At 42.0% G+C, this 17,713-nt stretch overlaps 2 protein-coding genes across 2 annotated transcripts; one reads left to right on the plus strand and one right to left on the minus strand.

The window, feature by feature from the left end:
- Nucleotides 1-1,444: 1,444 nt before the first annotated feature.
- LOC110915721 (sphingosine kinase 2) lies at nucleotides 1,445-6,718 on the plus strand. The gene is made up of 10 exons (XM_022160456.2): nucleotides 1,445-1,930; nucleotides 2,548-2,670; nucleotides 3,319-3,419; nucleotides 3,540-3,612; nucleotides 3,743-3,829; nucleotides 3,927-4,004; nucleotides 4,106-4,176; nucleotides 4,851-5,114; nucleotides 5,238-5,360; nucleotides 6,316-6,718. Exons 1-10 carry the CDS (start codon nucleotides 1,636-1,638, stop codon nucleotides 6,508-6,510), a joined length of 1,410 nt encoding a protein of 469 aa, XP_022016148.1. The 5' UTR covers nucleotides 1,445-1,635; the 3' UTR covers nucleotides 6,511-6,718.
- An 8,788-nt stretch (nucleotides 6,719-15,506) lies between these two features.
- On the minus strand, nucleotides 15,507-16,698 carry LOC110919708 (myosin-6-like). Its single transcript, XM_022163968.1, has 3 exons — nucleotides 16,357-16,698; nucleotides 15,995-16,285; nucleotides 15,507-15,923 (listed from the first exon to the last, which is right to left on the minus strand). The coding sequence occupies exons 1-3, from the start codon at nucleotides 16,696-16,698 to the stop codon at nucleotides 15,507-15,509; spliced, it is 1,050 nt and encodes a 349-aa protein (XP_022019660.1).
- Nucleotides 16,699-17,713: the final 1,015 nt, after the last annotated feature.

Consider the following 17,713-nt stretch of genomic DNA (forward strand, 5'->3'; position numbering starts at 1 on the left):
TATAATGAATTATTTTATAAACTCGTTACAATAATTTTTCTATTTTATCTTAAAAAATTACAATTTTATTACATTTTATTCTGGATAATACGGTATATTGAATCATGTGTGGTGGGATTGGAACATTACCAAATTATTGAATATGATAATTAAAATGTAATGTTTATTATTGATAACTATGAATTAACATTCAATGCTATTGTATAGCAAAAATCTATTTATTTTTAATACTATTTGATTAATTTGTTAGGTTTGTTTTGTTATCTTTTTGACTAAAATATTTTTTCTATGATAATGTAATTTTACGTTTCAGTTTAAAGTTGGTGAGTTAACACTTCGCAATACGCGTTTGTGGTTCAACATTTTTACGTACATCTTTGGTACAGTTTGATAGTCTTGCCACAACGTGCGGGTTCTAAAAACTCGTTAAAATAAACAATCACATATACTTCGTATTACATTAAAAAATTAGGCCTATAAACGAACCAAATGAACTTAAACAGAGGCATGTTCGTGTTCATTCATTTAATTTTAACAGAACATGAACACGAACATATAATCGAACAAATTTTTTGTTCATATTCGTTTATTAAGAAAATGGGCATGTTCGTGTTCGTTTATTCGTTTATGTTCGTTTGTTTAAAACCTAAACGAACAGTTCACAACGTAAATGAGCATAAACAAATAAACTTAAATGAACATAATTTAACAAACAACACAAATGAACATAATTGAACAAACATAAATGTACACAATTAACTAAGCATAAACGAACATAAAGTAATTTTCTATATAAGTTAGTGATTAATTACGATAAATTTCATTAGAAAACCCAATTACCAATTAGTTAAATTTATATAAGTAGTTAGAAACTTCATTTTATGTTTAATATTTATATAATTATAACTAGTTATGTATTTAAATTGAAATGAACATAAACGAAGGGACATAAACAAATGTAAATAAACGAATGTTAACCGATGTTCACGAACACAAATGAACGAACAAAACGTGTGTTCATGTTCGTTCGTTTAATTTAATGAACAAAAAAAGTTTTCATGATCTTTTATTAAATAAACAAACGTAAACGAACTTCCCGCCGAACAAGTTCACATGGCCAGTTTTTGGTATAAACCGTAAACCAAACCATTCCCTAATGTTAATTATTTTTAATCGACTAACAAAAGTTAGAATATAAATCGACCGTAAAACCATGAGTAGTTTCATGGTTTTAAATCGAACCGTGAACGCCCGTCACACCAACCTACGTTTTTAGTAAGTGGTAAGGGTGTTGGGAGCGTTACCACCAGAACCCAGACAATCACCCAATCATCATATGACATCTCATCTACCCGATTTGAACCGCATCCACTTCCGGTGCCCCTTATACCCTAATAATGAGTTTAAGAGGATGAGGGGGTGTAACTACAACATTCGAAACCATGAGGGAGTAATATGATGCTTCAATAAAAGAAGAAGGTCCTACCTAACACCGAGAAGCCTTTGAAACTCAACGAACAAGGAACCAGACAACACAAAAGTCTTATAGAGTTGTAAGATGCTGACCCAGGATCCTCCGGCGATAAATCCAACTCCACACGCTTCCTCAATCCTCACAATCACAAACCAAAACCCATGGATCATCATCAACATAGTATTGTCTCCGATGAAGTATCAGTGAACGGCTTCAAAACATCACTGACTTTAACCACTGACGGTATTCTCCGGTGGTCTGATCGGGGCCCACATCTCCGGCAGTTGTCTGTAGAAAAAGAGGTTGTTGGGTTCTCAACGTCCGGACGTTTGATCACAGTTAGGGCACTTGTTGGTCAACGGAGTTTGGTGAGGAAGAGATTTGTGTTTGAGCCCGTGTCGGATGATTCGTTGAGGAATTTGTGTGACAAGATTCAAGGCTATATTCATTCCTTAGGTAAGTAATAATAGGATTCTTTGTTTCATTTCATAGATATTTCAAATATCATGATTATACTAATATTTATTGCAATATACGTCGTGTATATCAATATAAATTAAAAAAAAAAAAAGATACATGTTTAGATAGTAAAGTATTTCAAAACTTGATATTCATTCATAAATATTATTATTGACATAGAAATTATGTTTTTTTTTTTTTAAATCAAACTTGTCACAAGTTAACCAACTAAATCCAATTATGGCCGAGGTTGACTTTCTTTCATCAATTCTGAGTAATTAGGCGGAGTTAAAAAAAACTGCTTCAGCAGCACTGTACCTTGTAGCGATTTCTCGGCCTTTTAGACCTAGAATTACAACATTGTTTTTAGTAGTTAAACTTTGAAAGGTGGATGGTTAATTTAATGTTAAGTGGTTAGTAAATTAATTGTGATAACATGATTAGGGAAATGAATTGCTGTTTATTTAAGAGAGTGGATTGTGTTTTTTTTTTTTTTTTTTTTTTTTTTTTTTTTTTTTTGAACTTGGATGGGCAAAATGTTGAGTGATTATTAGTTTTGAATGTTTTTTTTTTTTTTTTTTTTTGAGTTTTACTTGTTATGATTGTTGCAAAAGGTCGACCGAAGAAGCTGTTTATATTTGTTAATCCGTTTGGTGGGAAGAAATCTGCTTCCAAGCTTTTTACCAATGAGGTGAAACCGATACTTGAGGATGCTAATATTGAATTTACAGTACAAGGTTCGTTCTACTTGATTTTGTTAATCAGGGTGTTAGTCGTGTTGGGTTGGCAGGCTATGCTAATGCGGTAAAAATATCGAATATCGGTCAAGGACCGATATTTGAAATATAGGTTATCTCGGTGAGATATCGGTGGGATATTGGTAATTTTAATATAATGCAGAGTTTATATAGATAGCAATTTAACACCAATAATTCAGTGATATATATTGGTTATACCGGTCAAATATCGGTCAATATCGCCGATAATATTGGTACCGAAATTTTGACCGATATTTGACACCGATATTTTACTAAGGGACCGATATATCACCGATATTAACCGCATAGTTGGCAGGTTGAATTGTCAAACCCGAATACAACACGTTTTTTTATTCATGTCAAAGATATAAAACCTAAGCTGAACACGACCATTTAGCCCATTTATCTGAACTAGTCAAACGTGTTAAACGGGTTGGTGGGTTGTAATAAAAGGGTTAACGGGTCGGAGTAAATAGGCTGGCGGGTCAACCTATTCCTATAAACAGGTTAAATAGGTCAACCTGACAACGACCCGCTTATCAAACTAGTTAAATATGACAACCCAAAACTTGCTTATTTTCTTGGCGTGTTAGATATTAACACCCCTAGCCTTGATCTTAACTTCAGAAACCAAATATCAGCTTCACGCAAAAGAAGTTGCTCGTTCACTGGATCTTTCAAAATATGACGGTATCATTTGTGTTAGTGGGGATGGCATATTGGTTGAGGTTGGTTTGTTACCTATTTTTGCTACATTAAATTCTTACTCATAAAACATTTTTTTCTACTAAAACTAAAAACGATTAAACGTCTTTGCCTGATCACCAATGTGATGCAAATTGTAGTAGGTTGTGAATGGATTGCTCGAAAGAGAAGACTGGGCAGCTGCACTGAAAACGCCTCTTGGAGTCATACCCGCAGGTCTCTTCATTACTTTCTCATAAATATTTTCCCGCCAAAGTTTTTGCCGTCACTACATATTTCAGCATGTGTAAATTACTAGTTGTCGCTCAATTGGCTTTAAAATGTAACATGAATGTTTTTGGCAAAGGTACTGGAAACGGCATGATTAAATCTCTTTTAGATTCAGCCGGCGAGCCATGCACCCCGGCTCATGCTGTTCTTGCTGCAATTCGAGGTATATTATTATATTATTATTTGATCAATATTATTTTTTTAGTTGGTTATTTGTATTCACGCCGTTGGTTTTGTTGCGTTTTTTGTTTTTTTGGCAGGGCATAAACGCTCGTTGGATGTAGCTACAATCTGGCAAGGAGAGACTGTATTTTTTAGTGTCTTGATGCTTGCATGGGGTACACTGAAAACTTTTTTTTTTATTTTTTATAATCGTTTCTCCATTTTACAATGGTTTGTGGTCGTTTTAACTTGTGCATTGAGTTATTGTGTTTTGAAGGACTCATATCAGATATAGACATCGAATCTGAGAAGTACCGATGGATGGGAAGCGCCCGAATAGAATTCTATGTAAGTCCACGCCTTTTTATTCAACACTTGCAGCAAAATCCACACTAGCCCCCCCACCCCCCCCCACCCCACACACACACACACATACATGGATGGGTGTTCATAAACCATTGAAACTAACTGAACCGCCTGAACCGGAGCAAGTCGGCCAGTTTATGATTTACGCGGTTTGGTTTTGGTGGTTTGGAACTTGGAATCAGCTGTGTAAACCAAACCGGTTGTTTAAGCTTTTTTGTTTTTTTTTGTTTTTTCTTCCCGTTTTTTGGAATATGCAGTAGTATATATGTATTATGTTATATTCATGAACAACCTTTGTCATTTTAAGATTGTAATACAAACTAACAAATTTGAAAAAGAGTAATAAAAAACTGAATTATACCGCCAAACCACTAAAATCGGCTGGTCTGAGACCCACCCTACCCAACCGCTTCAATTTATTATTTTCTGAAACCGTAGTTAGCGGTTCGGCCCACAATATCCGTCAAAATGGGCTAACCAGACCGTGAACACCCCTAAACATATGTAACATGTAAAGGCTATATAATTTCCTTTGATGTTCTAATATTACCTTATAACGAAACCAAGATTCTTGTATATGTACATTTTGTCAATTTATACGTCAATGATTTTCTGAAAAACAATAGCTGAATAAGGTTTCGTTTCTTAAAACTCAGGCTCTTAAACGAATTTTGCAACTGCGCAAATATAACGGCAGTATACGTTTTGTACCCGCACCTGGATTTGAAAATGTAGGAGAGGAAATCGGTTCTTGTGTCGATTCTATGGAACCTCTTAAACCTAGACCGCATGGATACCAGGGTCCCAAGGTTGACTTCAAGAGTTTTAACTGGAGACAGCTTAATGGTCCGTTTGTTTCCGTTTGGCTTCATAATGTTCCTTGGGGTGCTGAACACACGATGGCAGCACCTGATGCTAAGGTGTGTAGTCATGACTCATGACCTGGCATTATGCTAATTCATAAACAAAGTCGTTGCATATACGTAGTCATGACTCGTGACCTGGCATTATGCTAATTCTTGCGTGTGTTGTTCGGTTTTCAGTTTGAAGATGGTTATTTGGACTTGATTGTGATGCGGCAATGTCCAAAGTTAGCGTTGATATCCTTGATGTCTAAGTTGAATAATGGAGGTCACGTGAAATCGCCGTACGTTGTCTACATTAAGGTAAATCCAGATTGTAAGCTGTAACATGTAACCAATGTTTTAAAAATCGGTTTTTAATCGTACCGGGTTGAGCTTAGAAATGGTTCAACTGGTTGTACTGGACGGTTTAACCGGGTTGACTAGTTAACTCTATAATTCCATAAAAATACAATTTAAACTAAAAAATAATCCAAAACTACATGATTTCAGAATCAAAATCGTTATTTTCAACAAAGTTTTATTAAATAAAAGTCTACTATAAGTTTATGGAATTGAATTATTGAATCAAGTTCACAATCGCTTAAAGATGAAATTCACTATCATCGCTAATTTAAACTCAAAATTTTAACATGGGATTAAACCTATAGGCCGGTATTACCGGATATACCGGCGGTTCTAAGACTATATCAAAACCCTATTTATACCAGGCTCAACCGTACCGGGACAATAAACAATAGTTGTTTCAACCGGTATTGCCGGCCGGTTTGAACCAGTAACTAAAACATTGCATGTAACATAATAAAAGGGATAGCTAAAGCTTAAACTGGTCAAGTGGGTCAAACAACAAGTTAAATGGGTCAGAAGTCACTAAATGTGTATTCAAATGCTTACGATCTTTCCATTTGAAAGAAGTATAAGGTTTATGACACCTTAGTTGTAATACGAAATAACTATAAATGGAACCGACTTAGGGGCTGTTTGTTTAGACCTCTTACTGGTTCAGCACTTAATGGTTCAGACTGTTTGTTTCACGAGCAGATGTCTAAATGGTTCAAACATTTGTCTCTGAATGGTTAAGATTTATACAGAGCCTGAATGGTTAAGACCTCTAATCTGAATTGGTCAGATATTTGCCTCTGAACGGTTAAGCATTATACAGGCTTTTAATGGTTCAGACCTCTTACTGGTTCAGCACTTAACCATTCAGATGTTGCCAAACAGCCCCTTCGTCTGAACGGCTATTATGTATGAGCAGGTGAAAGCGGTGATCTTGGAGCCTGGCCCGCGAGCAGGCAAGTCAACAAAGGAGGGGATCATTGATTCCGATGGAGAAGTTTTGGCTAGAGGGAAAGGGACGTACAAGTCGAATCTGAAGTCGTTGATGGTATACGATAAGCTGCAAGTTGTTGTGGACCAAGGTCTAGCCACTCTCTTCACCCCTCCTGTTTAAAGTGTTGAATTCTCAAAATGTAAATAACAGACAACAAACTCAACTGTTCAGTTTTAACCCAAAAGCATATACAATAATAATAATAATACAAAGTTACAAAAAAAAGGGTTGGGCCTTTTAAACATTTTCTTGGGCTTTAAGCCCACCGACATAAAAGTTGTGCTTATTTGTAATGAAAAATAGTGTGATGAAATTTAGTTTTGATTTATTGTGATGAACAAACAATTTATAACTATATAACGTTATTTTTTTTAAATAATTCTATGATATTAATATTTTTTATGTAATTGATCAATCATATTATACAAATAAGATTTGTATTTATATAAATTAATAACTTCGATAATGCTCGCTAATCTAATCAAGTTTGGTTTACGAAGCTTATTCTTATGATCTGCCTTGATTCAAGTTCCTTGTGAGGTGATCTCGAGTGATTAAAATGAGGTTCGACTCGTTTAGTTTTTTTTCACTAACAGTGCATGCATGTGGATTTTAGGTAGTGTAGAATTGGGGAGTGTGTGTTGCAAAACTAAAAAATAAGTATAAAGTATAGGATTAACATGTGATCGAAATGATAAATATAATCAATCATACGTTCATATCCTATATATATTTTTAATCAGCAACAAAATTCCGAAACATCAAACAAGTAAAGAAAGATAAAGATAACTAGAATGTGAAATGAAGGTTATCACACCATTCAACCGTGTATTTAGGTTAAAAAACTCCCAACAAATCAAAGTTGAACTTGGGAACATAAGACACAAATCACTGTATGGTCTGGCTGCATATCAACTGCGCCAAGATTTTACCAAATTTGAAGATGCAAGACAATAGAAGAAACATGATGGACGACTTGACCATGGATCAATCATGTCCGACTAGACCAATTTATCAAGTCGAGATAAAGCAACGCACCCATAAGCATTCAATATCAACAAGTAAATGAGTCATGTTAAGAATAAATAAGTGGCGATCCCTCAAGAATGATTTTATATAAATAATTCAAGACCTTATATAAAATCTTTTAACTTTCATAGTAATACAGTAGTCCAAAATATATAAAGTCGGTCTATGTGATTAAGCTTATAGAAAGAATTTTTTTTCTCAGGAACTAGAGTCAACAAAACATGTTGTGTTGTGTTAAATGGGCCGGGTTGACATGCTACAACTGAATATATACACTTTATTAATACGAATGACATAACGACGCATCATATAAGACGGTTAGTGAATGAAATGACACGATATAAAAGAAAATTGCATAGCCTCTTCTCGTCTAGTGACTTATCAAAGACGCAAAAGAAAAATAATAAATAAGTAAAAGTCCACGTTCGAGAGGTGGGCATTATTTTTATTTCTTTTGGAGTTTTAGTCTCACCAACATCCTTTATTTTGTCAAAAGACTCGTACCAGTTATCTTGTAGAGTCACATTCCGTGACCAAATTGACTCCAAACATGAGTTCTTAGACCAATTTAGAAAGAAAAAAAAAATTGCTATACGCAACCTAGCCTCTATCTATACATTATAATAAAACAAAACAAACTTTGACCATTTGACAGCCACTTAAACCATTCATTGCTACATGACATTGTTATACTCCTTATTGTTTTGCTTTAGGAGGAAAAACACAAGGCCTTTGTTCCACTTCTTTTTTCACAAATTTTAAAAAAACTAGACTTTCCTTTTTGTGCATACCATTTCTTTTTAATGTAATTGCAAATCACAAACACTAATCTTTCTTCCATATCCTCACCACAATTGTGTTTACATATTCACTGTCCAATAACCCTACATCTTAATCGAAAAAGATCAACCAACAACGGGTATGTTAAATCCCGATTTTGTTTGTTTGAAACATAAATTCCCTTTTTTACTAGGATCTAAACATTCATTTGAACTTCTGTTGAAATCATGTATTTGTAGTTATGTATAGATACATATTTTATTAGGTAGTTGCTTTATACGAGGGTTCATTGATAATATCACTAAAATCATGTATCTGTAGTTACGTATTGAAGGGGTATGGTCCCAAAAAGCCGCGCAAACCTCAGGTGAGGTTGCGCGTGAGACCATACTCCTTATTTTAATAAACTTCTTACTGAGAGCCTCGCGCGACCTACACCACTTTCCGATTGTGCCGCGCGAGGCATAGCCCACAAGAAGCTCAGATATCAGCACTTAGCATAAAATAATGGAACACATGGACATACCAACCCCCACGCGGGTTAGTTAGATGCCCAACAAGAACCACACAGGAGGGGAGCGCAAGGCTACCTCCGGTGGTACACAAGGTACAAGTGGCAGTGAAAGGAGCCAATGAGCGTCCAGCAGGCTCTGGTCAATCGTGCGCCACGATCGCCTGACGAGAAGTACATAAGGACGCCTACGTGGCACCAATCAGAGGACGGAGACAACTGTCCCACGATCTCCACTTGTCTGCTGATGGCAGAAGAACAGCAAGGCCGACAACAATGACACGTGGCTCCAATCAAGGTGCGCCAGCACCGAAGAACGTCTAGAAGCCACTAAACGGTCGACACCAGCAAGGAAAAGAGCATATCCGTTATGTTGTCCATTTCCGGCCCAAGGCCCATCAGCCCATATCCTCTTACACCTCTCCGGCTATAAATAGAGACCTCATTCCACAGGTTAAACATTCTATTCCCTCTACTCTCACTCTTAGCACTTAATTATCCTCTAAAGCAGTCGCTTATTCTCACGCCGGAGCCTGGTTAAGAGGGAAACCCCCACATTCCCCTCTTAACGAGGAACGGTGTTCTGTTTTGCAGGATTATACATCAAGTCGGAGCTCAAATATTCATTAGAAGATTAACCACTATGATAGGAACATAAACCAAACCGATTAGTATCCTTAATCAGTTCAGTGTTTCTTCATTGGCGCCCACCGGTTTTTTCTATAACCAACTTCATCTTCTTTTATTTGAGCCTTTGACATCTTTTCTTCCTTCGACCATGGCTGGTCAGGGAATCATTCCAGAGTTCGGCTTCGGAGCCAACTCTAACGCGGCGTTGGGTGAAGGAATCCAAAACTTCCAAGCCCAACAAATCGAAGAAATTGGTGAAGTCGACGGAACCAATACTGGGGGCCCGCGCGGGAGCATCACCCGCATCACTCAAGTGGTCACCCCAGGGAACAACGGAGAAGGACCTTCGAACCCAGCGCCAGCTCAGAATGTTTCGGCATTATTAGGCTTACCAGAAGGCGAAACCCCAGCCTCATGGTATGCCAAGAACATCGCCACCATCAATGCAGCGTACCAGTCACTGATTGCGCAACAAGCAGTTTTGACGGCAGAACCGTCCTTAGTGACTCCCCCAAGTCAAGGGGCGCGCCAGATGCCCCCACCGCCCAATCTCCAAGGCAGAATAAACAGGCCTCCCCCTACCAGACGTTTGAGCGTACACGACACGCGCGACACAAGAGGGGAAACGGATAGTTATTACGACTATCCGTCAACCCTTCAACGAGGCCCTGTTCACAGCCGGCTCATGCCGCGCAACATGAACAACGAATGGGAAGAAACAGACCCGAACGATCCGACTTGGGTGGATGACGAGGGTTCGTCAGTCTTTAACCGCTTGCCGAAAAACCACGAGTACTTCAAGCCGAGACAGCACATCGGGTACACAGAAGAAGCTGAAAGAGATTTCCGCCTGGCATACCGACCAGCGGAAGCTGCGGAACACTCCAAGTTCATCCCGAAAATTGCACTTGCGCCGCTTTCACGAGAGAAGCTACCCCCGACTGTCGGGAAATTCAACGGATTGACTGATCCAGATGATCACGTCAGAACATTCACAAGTGTAGGCTGCATGGGAGGTTGGAACATGCCCATGTGGTGTCACTTGTTTATTCAAACTCTTACCGGGGCGGCTCGTGCCTGGTTCGATAGCCTTCCGCCTGGGAAGATTAAATCGTGGGTAGATTTCAAGACGCAGTTTTTGAGCTACTTCAGCCAACAACGTCGCTACCAGCGCGACACAGCCGAAGTAGAAGATATTTGGCGAAGAGATGGTGAAGGTCTGGAGGACTTCATCACCCGTTTTAATAAGGAATGTTTGTAGATAGGCGGCGTCAGTGAACAACTCATGCGTTGTCACTTCAAGAAGGCCATCCGCTGTGATAGTCTCATCAGAACTATCACAGGTAAAGATGGAATGCCAAAGGAGTGGGATAAACTCATGGAGGCTGCGAAAATCGTCGCGCAAACAGAGGAATCGCTCGCTGGTAACAAGAGTTATTATTCTGAAGATCGATTCTCCAGGGGAAACACGCGCGACAATAACAAACGCAACAAGTACAAGAGTAACGATTGGAAGTCTGGGAGATCAAGAGGCCACGACGAAAGGCCGCGCTACAGGGAAGACGCGCGTGAAACAATTGACCGAATAGGTTACAAGAAAGCAGTCAAAGATGACCATCGTGACAAGCATTGGACTCCGCTCACAAAAACGCCAAAAGAAGTATTGATGACGAAGAATCACGATTTCAAGGCTCCCAGGCCCATGACAAACAAGAAGGGGCAAGACCCCAACTTGTACTGCGATTTTCATAAAGACTCAGGGCACTTGACCGATGACTGTTATAGTTTGTGCCAAGAAATCGAGAGAGCGCTTAAAAGCGGTAAACTAAGCCATCTGGTGAAGAACGTGCGCAAAGAAACTCGTCAGCTCCAGCGCCACGATGAAGGGAACCACAAGAGAGTCCGACGCCTAGAGACTCACATGGTCAACGGACCTAGATATAGCGCGAAAGAGAAAGGCAAGCGTCCCTACGAGCCTTCGTGGCAAGAGCAACAGGTCATTTTCCCGATAGTGCACGGTGGTCCTCGTGCCACACGACCCGTCGTCATTACCGGTATCATCGGCCATTATGAAACGGAGTACATATTCATTGATCCAGGAAGTACAGCAGACATCATTTACGAGCAGTGTTTCAACCAATTTGATGAAGAGGACAAGGCGAGACTCGAGCCAGTTGACTACCCCTTGTTCGGATTTTGCAACGAGATGGTTTTCCCACTCGGTCAGATCAGTTTCCCCGTCACGCTTTCTGACGGGAAACATTCAAGAACAACAAATGTGAACTTCATGGTGATGCCAGTGAAATCAAGACATGATGTGTTAATTGGGAGGGAGACCCAGGGTGAGCTGAACATGGTGACTTCAACGCCCCACTCTGCGATAGGGTTCCCAACCAAAACAGGAGTAGCAATCATCTATGCCAAAAAGGAAGTGATGTCAACTGAAGAAATGCGCCCGGCGAAAGCAGCGAAGGTTTCTACGATCGAGCCTGAAAAATGGGTCTTAAACCGCAAATACCCAGAGCAAACAGTGACAATTGGCCACGCCATTTCGTAAGACATCCGAATGCGTTTAAAGCAATTGTTGTTCCGAAATATGGATATATTTGCCTGGACCCCGGCAGACATGACCGGTGTCCCGCGCAACATAACCGAACATTGCTTAAACACTTACCCCTCTGTTGAACCAAAGGTCCAAAGAAGGCGCAGCTTGGGAGCAGACAAAACGAAAGCAATGAATGAGCAAGTATGCGAGTTGCTCAAGGCTGGGATCTTGCGGGAAGTACGATATCAGAGTTGGGTTGCGAACCCGGTAATGGTTGAAAAGTCTAACGGCGGATGGAGAATGTGCGTAGACTACACTGATCTCAACAAGGCATGCCCAAAGGATTGCTATTCCTTGCCTGAGATCGACAAAAAGATAGACTCTCTCGCGCCGTATAGATGGAAGTGTTTTTTGGATTGCTACAAGGGGTATCATCAAGTTCAGATGAAACTCGAAGATGAAGACAAGACAGCCTTCAGAACTGATCTTGGAATCTTCTACTACACAAAGATGCCTTTCGGCCTAAAAAATGCTGGCGCAACATACCAACGCTTGATGGACAAGACCTTTGCAGGGGACATCGGAAAGCATATTGAAGTTTACATCGATGACCTAGTGGTTAAAAGTCCCGAAGAGGACCAAATGTTGAAAGACATCGAAAAGACGTTCAATTCACTGCGCAGCGTAAATATGAAACTGAATCCAGCCAAATGCTCTTTTGGCATGGAAGAAGGGAAGTTTCTAGGCTTCATCGTCACGAACGGCGGTTTTAAAGTAAATCCAGAGAAAGTGCAGGCCATAGAGAGAATGCCCTCGCCGCGAACCATCAAAGAGATGCAACGACTGGCCGGCCGACTGGCCGCGCTTAATCGTTTTCTCTCCAATCACGCCGCGAAGTCGTACCCCTTTATTAGCACGTTGCGCAACTGCATGAAGAAGCAAGAATTCAAATGGACCCCCGAGGCGGAGGCGGCTTTTCAGCAAATGAAGGAGTGTCTGATTGAACTCCCTACCCTGACTGCACCATTCGAAAAAGAACCACTCGTACTGTACTTGTCCTCTTCAGACAGGGCAGTAGGGTCGGTGCTATTGGTGGAAAGAAACGGAGTCCAAACTCCAATTTATTACGTCAGCAGGGTACTCACTGACCCAGAAACAAGATATTCCACGATGGAAAAATTGGTCCTCGCGCTGCTACACGCCTCCCGAAGGCTGCGCAGATATTTCACAGGCCATGTGATAACTGTGCTTACCAACTTCCACATCGGCACAATACTGCAAAAGCCTGAGACATCAGGCCGGTTGGCAAAATGGGCCATTGAGCTGGGGGGCCATAACATCTTGTACAGGCCACGTCCAGCCATTAAGGGTCAGGTCCTAGCCGACTTCATCACATAAGTGCCGGCCGATAAAATCAAAGAATGTGAGCTAGTAGAGACTCCTGAGAAAAGCGTGACTGATGAGACTTGGATGCTTTATACTGATGGGGCATCAAATGAAGACGGCGCGGGAGCAGGATTGCGCCTGGTGAGCCCCGAGAATCATGAATTTACTTACGCCATCAAGTTGGACTTTAAAAACACCAACAACGAGGCAGAGTATGAAGCATTTCTGGCAGGCTTACGCCTCGCCATTAAAATGGGAGCCAAAAGTTTACGAGCACATGTCGACTCACTCCTGATAGCCAGCCAAGTCAATGGCATATACGATGCGAAGGGTGAAGTCATGGCCTTGTATCTGGAGCAGGCAAAAGAATTGCTTCAACAATTCAAGTCTCACAAGGTTATCCACATCAATCGTTCAGAAAACAAGCCAGCTGACGCTTTGAGCAAACTTGCTTCGACTTCTTTTCAGCACCTTGCAAAAGACGTAAGAATAGAAGTACTCAAAAATCCATCAGTATTGTTGCGTCAAGTGAACGTGATTGAGATGGGGCAACCATCCTGGATGACCCCCATAATCCAGTATTTGCAAGAAGGGATACTCCCTGAAAACAAAGCGGAGGCAAGGAAGATTCAAAACAAGGCCCTGCACTATGAAATAAATGGCGGTATTCTGTACCGAAAATCCTTCTTGGGACCACTACTGCGCTGTGTGGACCCCCAAGATGCGAACTACTTGATCAGGGAGATCCACGAAGGGATCTGCGGCATTCATTCAGGACCACGGATGGTTGTCGCGAAGATCATGAGCGCCGGATACTATTGGCCAGGGATGCATGTCGATGCCCTGAAGGAGATCCGCAAATGCGACTCCTGTCAGCGACATTCTCCAAAAACACTGCGCCCCAAGAACGACCTTATCCCTGTATCTACTGCATGGCCTTTCCAGCAGTGGGGAATCGACATGGTGGGACCCTTCCCAGATGCTCCTTGCGCCGTCAAATTCATAATAGTGGCAGTCGATTACTTCACAAAATGGGTGGTGGCCAAAGCTCTCGCGTCGACCACAGCTATGATGGTGCGCAAGTTCATTTGGGAACACATCATATGCAGATTTGGCCCCCCGCTCAAGATTGTAACCGATAATGGCACCAACTTTGCGTCAGAAGACCTCCAGAATTGGATGAAGGAGATGAAAATCGGACACACTTTCACATCCGTTGCGCACCCTCAAGGCAACGGACAGGTAGAAAGCGTGAACAAGTGCATTGTCGAGGGAATAAAGGCCCGACTGGGTACAAGGCGAAGAGGTTGGGTAGATGAGCTCCCGAGCATCTTGTGGGCTCATCGAACCATGCCAAAAACTAGTACCGGTGAAACCCCTTTTAGCTTAGTCTATGGCTCAGAAGTGGTTATCCCGGCGGAAGTTGGCCTACCCTCCCCGCGCTTGACAGCAGTCAACGCAATCGACAATGAAGCAGAAAGACGTCTTGACTTGGATCTGTTAGAAGAAAGACGCGAAATCGCACGCATCAGAGAAGCCAAGTACAAAACGCAACTGGAGAGGTACTATAACACAAGAGTACGCATCTGCACCTTCACGCCAGGAGAGTACGTCTTTCGAGATAATGAAGCGTCAAATGCAGAACGCCCAGGGAAACTAGCACCCAAATGGGAAGGACCATACTTGATCCACAAGGGGCTTACAAGTTACGCACCTTAGATGGTCACATCTTACCCCGGACGTGGAATGCGCAACAACTGCGCAAATGCTATATGTGATTTTACTCCGGCTTTGAGCCTTCGAACGCCAGTATCGGCCACGCGCCCTTTTGTACTTTCCTATGTTGGCTATACGCCCTTTGACAATTAATGTATGTTGGCCTAAGCGCCCGTTTACAAAGCAATGAAAACATACGACATGTTCTCTATTACATCTTTTGTTACAAATGCATGTTAAAACTTCTGATTAGCACGAAAACACTCCAGCAACTTACAAATTCTCAAACGAGAACGCCTCCAAGGTCCTCCGCGAACAAGGCGCGAGACCGGGCAATTCCACTTTACTTAAAGAGACTTCCATTTATTCGAGCTAATTAAACCTAAGTTTTTGACAACAATGCAATAATTGTAACGGAAAAAACAAACACAATTCATGTAATATAAAACATGCGCAACAGCGCAACGTTGTACAGTCAAAATGCAAAAAATTACAAGGCACAAAGCCTATCGACAAAGCCTATTCTAGTTCATCATGTTGATCACCATCATCATCGCCATCATCATCGTTCCCACCATCATCATCGCCATTTCCACCATCATCGCCAGCTGGTTCCTCATCCGACAACTCAACAGTCACTGGCGGATCGAGAATGGCTTTGAGACGCTGGCACCAGTCGTCCTTCTTTAAAGCTTCCACAACCAAATCCATCACAGGCAAAGTAAGGTTGTCATAAGCGTCCTCAGCACGCGTAAGCGCAGCATTAGCCTGGTCGGTCACCGAGCAATGGCTCACATCAAACTCTTGTCCGAGCATCTCCTCAACATGTTGGGCACATTCCAGATAGCCCCCTCGATGACCCACTGCGCGAGCAGAATCTGTAAGAGCAGCGACAGCGCGATCCAGCTCGCCAGCATTGAGGATAGAGTTGGCAACCTATAACGAGAACCGCATATTAAGACCAGCTAGCAAATCAGGCATGCAAAAATATGCAAGTATAAACTTACCAGCACCACTCCACGACTGCGCATCCATTCAGCCTCAGACACAAGTGTATCAACGATTCCTTGGGCCTCCGAGTAGTTGGTCTGCGCTACATTAAGGGCGGCGGTGCTGACAGCACGCGCCTCTTCAGCAGTGGCAGCCTTAACTCTTTCTGCTTCGAGGTCGATTTCCAAGGACTCACACCTATCAATCTGCTCATTCAGACGACGCTTAAGCTCAGCAATCTCGACATCCTTAGCCCGGAGATCTTTATCTTTGTCGGACAATTGCACCTTCGTCTCAGCCAACTCAACCTGAAAAGCGACAAAAGACTTAGGCTATTTTGTGAACAACATAGCAAGAAAGAATTAAGGGGTAAGCTAACCTCAATCTGCTGTTTGGCAGCCTTCTCAACCTGCGCATCTTCAACCTTCACTGTCAGCTCAGCAATTTTCGCTTCAAGATCAACAATCTTGTTCCGAGCCGCGAAGGCGCGCTCATTATCCCTCTCACATATACGCTTGAACTCGGCCTTCTCCTTGGCCAGTTGCTGTTCAGCTGCTTGAAGTTTATTTTTAAGGCCCTCGCGCCCCCATTCCTCGGCCTTCTTATCCGCATCAAACTTGGCTTTCTCCTCATCAAAAGCAGCTTTGGACTTTTCAAAGTCGGTGATACGTTTCAGCATCCGTTCGCGATAGCCCTCCCAGTCTACCCGCTCCCTAACCATCGTTCGCCACTCACGAACTATCTAATGGTTGGCAGCGCGAGCATTGGCTTCTCCAAGCACGAAAGTTCGATACAACATTTCATGGGTCTTCGCCCTCTGCCGGTTAACCTCACCGGGAGTAAACGAGTTTAAGAACCAATCACGGCAGGGCCCGAATTCCTGAAATGTGTCTTTTTGCTTCAAACTCCAGGGAGCTTGGTGAGGAGCAAAACCACGTTCTTCCTCGGTGTAACTCTTATAATATATATCATCGACGGTATCCTTCGCCCCAATGACATTTGGGTTATAGCCCCCAGCTCCACCAGAGCTCGCGCCACTGGAAGTATACCGACTCGACCCCTTGGAAGTAAGTATCTTTGAACGGTCATGGGTCTCAACATGCGCGGGGTGGGTAGGTTTGACGACTTCAGGCTCTTGCCTCCTCTCAGAACCTCTAACGACCTCAAACTCTTGAACATTGACAGGCTTTTCCATAGCCTTCTTCTGTTCTTGCTCCCTCACCAACTCAAAGGCTCTCTTCTTCGCCTCTTCGGCCCTCTTCTCCTCTTCAACCTTCTTCTTTTTCTCCTCCTCAGTTTTTTTCTTCTTATCCTCCTCAGCTTTCTTCTTTTTCTCTTCCTCCTTCTTACGACGTTCCTCAGCCTTCCGCTGCGCCTCAACAGCCTTCGCCGCGTCTTGTTCAGCAACACTCTTCTCTCTAGCAGACTCACTATCAGCAGTCTGAGAAGACTTGATAGTAATCTTCGGCCTCTTCGGCTCTGGCTCAGTAAACTTGACACCCTTCTCAGGGATCTTCTTCTTGATCTCTGCAAAAAATAAAACAAGTAATTAAGCAAGGAACATAACTAAAGGGAGAGAAATCAAGAGCTTACCAGGAGAGAACTTGTACAGAGAGCGCAGGTTGCTCGTTTTCCCAACCAAGGGCATCACACCAACAATCGGCGCAGAGGCCACACCAGCTGTGGTCTCGCTCCTAACCCTCTTTCTGCCGACCAACTGGGCAGCAGCATCTTCT

The sequence above is a fragment of the Helianthus annuus genome, chromosome 16 (assembly GCF_002127325.2).
Source record: "Helianthus annuus cultivar XRQ/B chromosome 16, HanXRQr2.0-SUNRISE, whole genome shotgun sequence".
NCBI lineage: Eukaryota > Viridiplantae > Streptophyta > Magnoliopsida > Asterales > Asteraceae > Helianthus > Helianthus annuus.

Coding starts and splice junctions, on each gene's coding strand:
- LOC110915721 (XM_022160456.2), top strand. CDS start 1,636: ATGGATCATCATCAACATAGTATTGTCTCCGATGAAGTATCAGTGAAC. Junction 1,931..2,547: donor AGGCTATATTCATTCCTTAG/GTAAGTAATAAT, acceptor TTGTTGCAAAAG/GTCGACCGAAGAAGCTGTTT. Junction 2,671..3,318: donor TATTGAATTTACAGTACAAG/GTTCGTTCTACT, acceptor TCTTAACTTCAG/AAACCAAATATCAGCTTCAC.
- LOC110919708 (XM_022163968.1), bottom strand. CDS start 16,698: ATGGTTAGGGAGCGGGTAGACTGGGAGGGCTATCGCGAACGGATGCTG. Junction 16,286..16,356: donor CTGCCAAACAGCAGATTGAG/GTTAGCTTACCC, acceptor GTCGCTTTTCAG/GTTGAGTTGGCTGAGACGAA. Junction 15,924..15,994: donor GCAGTCGTGGAGTGGTGCTG/GTAAGTTTATAC, acceptor TTCTCGTTATAG/GTTGCCAACTCTATCCTCAA.